General features: G+C 46.5%; 1 protein-coding gene across 1 annotated transcript in view; it reads right to left on the bottom strand.

Moving 5' to 3' along the window:
• NFKBIZ (nuclear factor of kappa light polypeptide gene enhancer in B-cells inhibitor, zeta) overlaps positions 1-440 on the bottom strand; it is a 7,656-nt gene extending 7,216 nt beyond the window's left edge. The window contains exon 1 of the mRNA XM_009993397.1: positions 272-440. Coding sequence (XP_009991699.1) covers positions 272-440 — 169 coding nt within the window. The remainder of the gene's footprint in view (positions 1-271) is intronic.
• Positions 441-5,440: the final 5,000 nt, after the last annotated feature.

Genomic DNA, 5,440 nt, shown 5'->3' with positions numbered 1-5,440 from the left:
GCGGGGGTGAGGGGAGGGGGGTGGTAACGGGGCGGCCCGGCAGCCCCGGTGTGGGGGTGATAGGGATGATCATGGAAGCGTTCGAGGTGGGGTTGGATGGGGCTTGGAGCGACGTGGTCTAGTGGGAAGTGTCCCTGCCCGCGCAGGGGGGTTGGAACCAGGTGATCTTTAAGGTCCCTTCCAACCCAAACCGTTCGGTGAGTCCGTGAGGGGGAAGGGGTGGGTGATGACGGGTCGGGGTGGGATGGGGAAGAGGGGGATGGGATGCCACCTCGCACCCCGACCTCCTCCCGCACCGTTCGCAGCCCCTGCTGGCGGTGCACGAACCCCAGCTGTTCCAGCTGCTTCAGCTGCAGAGGTGGAACCCACGACCACTGCCCCTGAGCCCCCTCCTCCCCTGCCGCCTCCCATCCCCTTGCACAGGTACCCCTCTCCCTCATCGTGCCCCTGCCAGGCCTTAGCTCCCAGGGCACAGTCCTGGGCGGACGGGGATTTTTTGGTCGTGTCCATCAAGAGGGCAACATCCAGAGGGCACAGGAGGGTTAGGACGGCGCTGAGTCACCTCGGTTACCAGAGCAGGGGCAGACGCAGAAGCTGTTTGGCCTCGGGGTTGCACAGCACTGCGGTGGCAGAGCCTCCCGGCTGGGGCCGGCGGTGAGGAGTGAGTAACACAGCGCCAAAACAAAAAGCGGGTGAAACCATGTGCGTGAGATTACTGTTAACAACACTAATGAGCTAACACCAAAATTCACAGGGGAGGCTTTTTTCGGATTTCTGCATTTCAAACAAGTATTTCTGCTTTCCTTGTTTCCACTGAGGTCACCGTCTTCTAAAATAAAAGCCTGCGTTTTTGTCCACAAAGTTACAATTAGGATTTTTTTTTAGCACCGTGGCTGCTCGAAAAAAATACGTAGTAAAACAACACAGCATTTCTAAAGTACAATATTCAAATTTGAGGTCTATAATTTAGATTATTATACCTGTTTTAATTGGATTAAAAAACATGGGACAGGTGCAACATGAAATTATATTAATCAGCCCATGAGGAGGCAGGAGGGAATTTCTTTATATTATTCAAATATTTCTTCCACTGACAGGTGAAGGAAGGGTTTCACTGGGGATTACCTAGGCAGTTTTCTGCTCCAAAGACTGCTGGTTCGTGCCATAGATTGAATTTATGCAGTCACAGTAAAATTTGCATATGTAACCCATAACATGAAATCAGATGCCAAGTAGTGCCAGAAATAGCACAGTCTAATACAGGTGAAAACTCACTTGCTCCCTGATCAGGAACTGTCTCCCAAATACGCCTTCTCCTTCATTTAGTGAACCTTTTCATGCAAGTGAGGATTTGTGAGATAAAGCCTTATGTTTTAAGGAGGTGATCCTCTGTTGTAATTCAAAACTTAGATCTCAGTTACGATACCTTAGCCTTGGGTAGATGCTTTTAAGTATTTCCCTGTTGAAAAGCGCTTGCTGGGCAGAGATCCTGTAGCCCCCAAACGTTCTTTGCACGCTCAGTGGCTTATGGAAGGACTCACAGCCCAGCTTTCCAAAAGCAAATCCGAGAGATCAGCCTTTGCAATCGCACTGCTGCTGGGTCGCCAGGAAATTGAGTCATTTTAAGCCAACCAGGAGGGTCTCCAACTACAGCAGAAGATAGATCTTGTCTTAACAAGCAGATGGTAATGTGAATCTGAGAGTCTATAACCCAGAAAATTAGATTTGGTACCCTAGAGTTGTAATTCCCTTTAAAATGTCAGGATTAAAAGCAGATTTCAAACTAGAAGTGGTCTTTCACTGTAGTTCTACTGTCTCAGGGAAGATCCCTAAACCACACGTAGGCAGGGGCAGACAGCACCTTTATCCCTGCCATTCAGTAACTATTTTTAAATTTATTTAATTGAAGATTAGTCTCTGCGTATGAATGAAAATTACTCTCTAAAACAACGTAAGGAGGTTTTTGTCTTAAAGAGGGTGTGGAACTTCTTTTTTCTCTTCTATTCCAAAATGCTCTACTGAAGGATGAATTGCTGACTTGGTCTCATTTTACCAAGCAAAATCCACTTTGGGCAACACTCTGATACCTGAACTCATATTTGTTTCATCAACGACATCTTCTTTATCAGGTCTTCTGGCATAAATATGCTCCCAGTCAAAGCAGATTAAGACAAGTCTAATTCCACCAAGCTCTGTAACAAAAGGCTCTTTCAAAAATACACACACCCATCAGTTGCACAAGATGAGCTGGCTCCCAGCAGCCTTGTGCTCTCAAAGCGCTTCCATGCAAGTTACTGGAAAATTATTGCTACATCTACAAATTGTAATTATTAATGCCACAGACCTTGAGCATTTGTTTTTTGGCCCAAACACTACGTAACATCTGTGGTGACCCAAACCCTGCTAGGCATCTTCAGCCTAAGAAAGTTCCTTCTGGGCAGGGTGGCGACCTAAAGCACCTTGCCACCTTTTCTCCTGAGGGAAAACCTGGCGCAGCCCATAGAGACTGCAACAAACTGGGGAGAATAGGGGGTCAGCTGGGAAGGCACAGCATGGCTGTGTTGTCCAGGGGGTTTCATTTTGCTTTGTCCGGGCTGTGACAGAGCATAGCCCTTCAACCTCCAGAGCTGGAGAAGGCTGAAAGGCATGCACGGCAGAGGATGCCTCAGCTCCCCCAGTGCTGCCCTCCCAGGTTTTTATTGCACCACCTGCATTTACTGGGATGTATCAATAATGCCAGCTAGTGGCCAGTATTAGCAACATTTTTTTCCTGAAACCGTCTGATATACACCTGCAAATAGTGGGATCTGCTTATCTTGGTATCTCAGACAACTGCAAAATTAAGAAACAAATTTTAATTGTTTCTGAAAACTCTGCTCCCTCCCTCACTGCAGAATACAGCCTGGACAAGTAGTGTGGAATCAAAGCTAATCAGTCTTTCTTTAGGTTATATTGATATACTTGATTATTGATACTTTGAAAGGATCTGAAAATACAAGTAAGAGCAAAATAAAATCTTGTTGCCTCAGAGCTTGCACTTGCTGGGTAAGGGTCTCATTGCAGAAGCCAGATAGGTTGAAAGCAAACACCTTATCCTGTCACCACCGACTAAGCATCTCAGCTAATCACAGTCACGTGTCTCCCTGTTGCTGCCCTATGAAGAGTCAGGACCAGGAAAAGATGCACTGGAACTGCTCTGCTGGGCTTCCCTCTGCCAGAGGCCTCCAGTAACTGCAACACAGAAACAACTGAGGCAGTGCCCTTAATGAAAGCAAAGCCAAGGGGCCTGCTCAGTGTTCGGGGTTTTCTTTTCATTAAAACAGACTTCCACATTCTCAACACCCTTTTAAACTGTAACCATGAGATTTTCTCTTAGAGCTGGGCCCTCATACTGAGAACAGCATTTCAATGACAGTGCAAATTCAGACTGAAGGAAAATTTTGCTGCCCAGATTTTAGCCATCTCTAGTTGATCCTTTCCAACACAAGCTTTGTAACCTGAGCTGCAAGGCTGCAGGACAAGCGACTGCTGGGCCATCCTATGGAGTGGCATCAAGGCAGCCGAAGGGAAGCCTCCAACAGAAGCACCTGTGATCAGCCTGGCAAAGCCCACACACAGTGTAGGGGGCAGGAGGGTAGCAGAAAGATGGGGCTGAGGACTCTGCTCAGAAAAATCCGGGCTGCAAAGCTTGGGTAGAAATTTGTGTGTGCTTCCAAAGACAACCTCCCAATACCCTATGCCATCCCCCATACCTTTGTGTGTAGATGATCACGGCCAATCTAATCCCTGATGTAACTAGTCCCTGCCTATATACGGTCAAATGATGTGGCCCCGCATCATTTTGAGTTTAGTCTCATGTCCTGGCCCCAGGATTGGTAACAGTGCTCTTAAATTACCTCAATTCTGGGATCTCTGGTGAGAGAAACTAGCTCCTTTGGGTGATGCCTGGACATGGTTTGCTCCAGGGCTGCTCCCTAGAGACATCGTGAGCAAGACTCTGTCAGTTGTCTCCCTCTGTGTTAGCTTACTCTCCAAAAAGGCACCCTACCTCCTCTTCTCACTCAGAAAATCCCCCTGATGCTATAGCTCCACCTCATGCATGCAACAGTTGACAAGAAAAAAACTCAAATGACCAGTTGTGTCCTGAGGAGGCCACATGGGGTTCAGAAGAGGCCAAGACTGAGAAAAGCTATGTATGGATGTGGCTGGTCTGCTATAAGCAAGGGCTAGCCTATACATCATCAGGGTGTCTGCAGTGCTCAGTCCTTGGGGCACACACTGGGCTGAATGCTATAGGAGATATAGGCTTTAGAGAAATAAAGACATAAAAAAATAAATCATGCCCAGAAAGTGGAGTTTTGCCTTCCCTGTAGAGCAGCAAGTAGTTGCTCTGCCAGGCACACAGTCCCTCCTAACTGCGAGTGAGGAGCACGGCAGCTCTTGGGGCCCACAGTTCTGCAGGTGTGGGAGCAGAATAAACGTATCTCCCCAGTCCATCTCCAAAGCAGCAGCCTGGGACAAGGGTCAACCTCTAGGTAAAGTGACAGAGCACACACTTCTAGTAATAACTTGGTTTCACAACACTTTTCTGGAGCAGTATAACCTTTGTGGTATGTTTTAAACTGGAAAACAAAAAAAAATAAATAATGGCAGTTTACAATCCAATTGCTTCATGCAAGTGAGTATTTGCTGCATGGGTGTCAAACGTTCCTTGTTCTGCAATGGGTGTAATTAGCCTCCTGCTGCAGACTGTGAGTCGAGGTGCGTGAACACCGCTGCCACACCTCTGTGCACTTGCAGCTTTTCCATGCAGCAGGCAAACCCCAAGTTTCTCAGTATAATTCCCAGTTTGCTTTTAGAATAGCACTGAGAAAACCGGAGGTAAAGGCTTAGTAACTATTCCCCTCCTAGAGACTGCTCAGGATCAATACCTGTGTTTGCTTTAACAGTTCAGGAGAGCACATGTCAGCAGGTTGGAAATGGTCCATGACATAGTTTTTCTCTAAAAAACAGTACAGAGGAGTCAGTGTTTCTTCCCTCTTTGCTATACTTGTATTGCTACATTCTTCCTAGATGTTGGTCTCTGAGACTGGTGTTCTGGGATTAGCCTGAACTTCAAAAGGGGGCATGTATAATTCTTCATATTAAAGGAAAACTCAGACTATTTATTTAACATATATATTTTGGGGCTTGCTCCTTTGATCCAACAAATGCCCTAAATCCTGCTTTTTTTGTCCTAGGTTGTTTGATGTTTAAAAAAAACCAAAACTAAACTAAATGAAAAGAACTGGGTTTTTCCTAAGTAGATCCATTCACATTGTGTATATAAAGTAGCTGAAATCAGTACAGGGGAACAGAAACCTCAAACCCAGCAAGTGTTACAAAGCTGACTAAGTGGACCTGATTTCTGTACAAGTTTCCCTGTATGTATGCCTTGTGT

The sequence above is a fragment of the Chaetura pelagica genome, unplaced genomic scaffold, assembly GCF_000747805.2.
Source record: "Chaetura pelagica isolate M959 unplaced genomic scaffold, ChaPel_1.0 scaffold101, whole genome shotgun sequence".
NCBI classification, from domain to species: domain Eukaryota; kingdom Metazoa; phylum Chordata; class Aves; order Apodiformes; family Apodidae; genus Chaetura; species Chaetura pelagica.
Note: the sequence above shows the minus strand (reverse complement) of the source record. Positions and strands in the feature narration are given on the sequence as shown.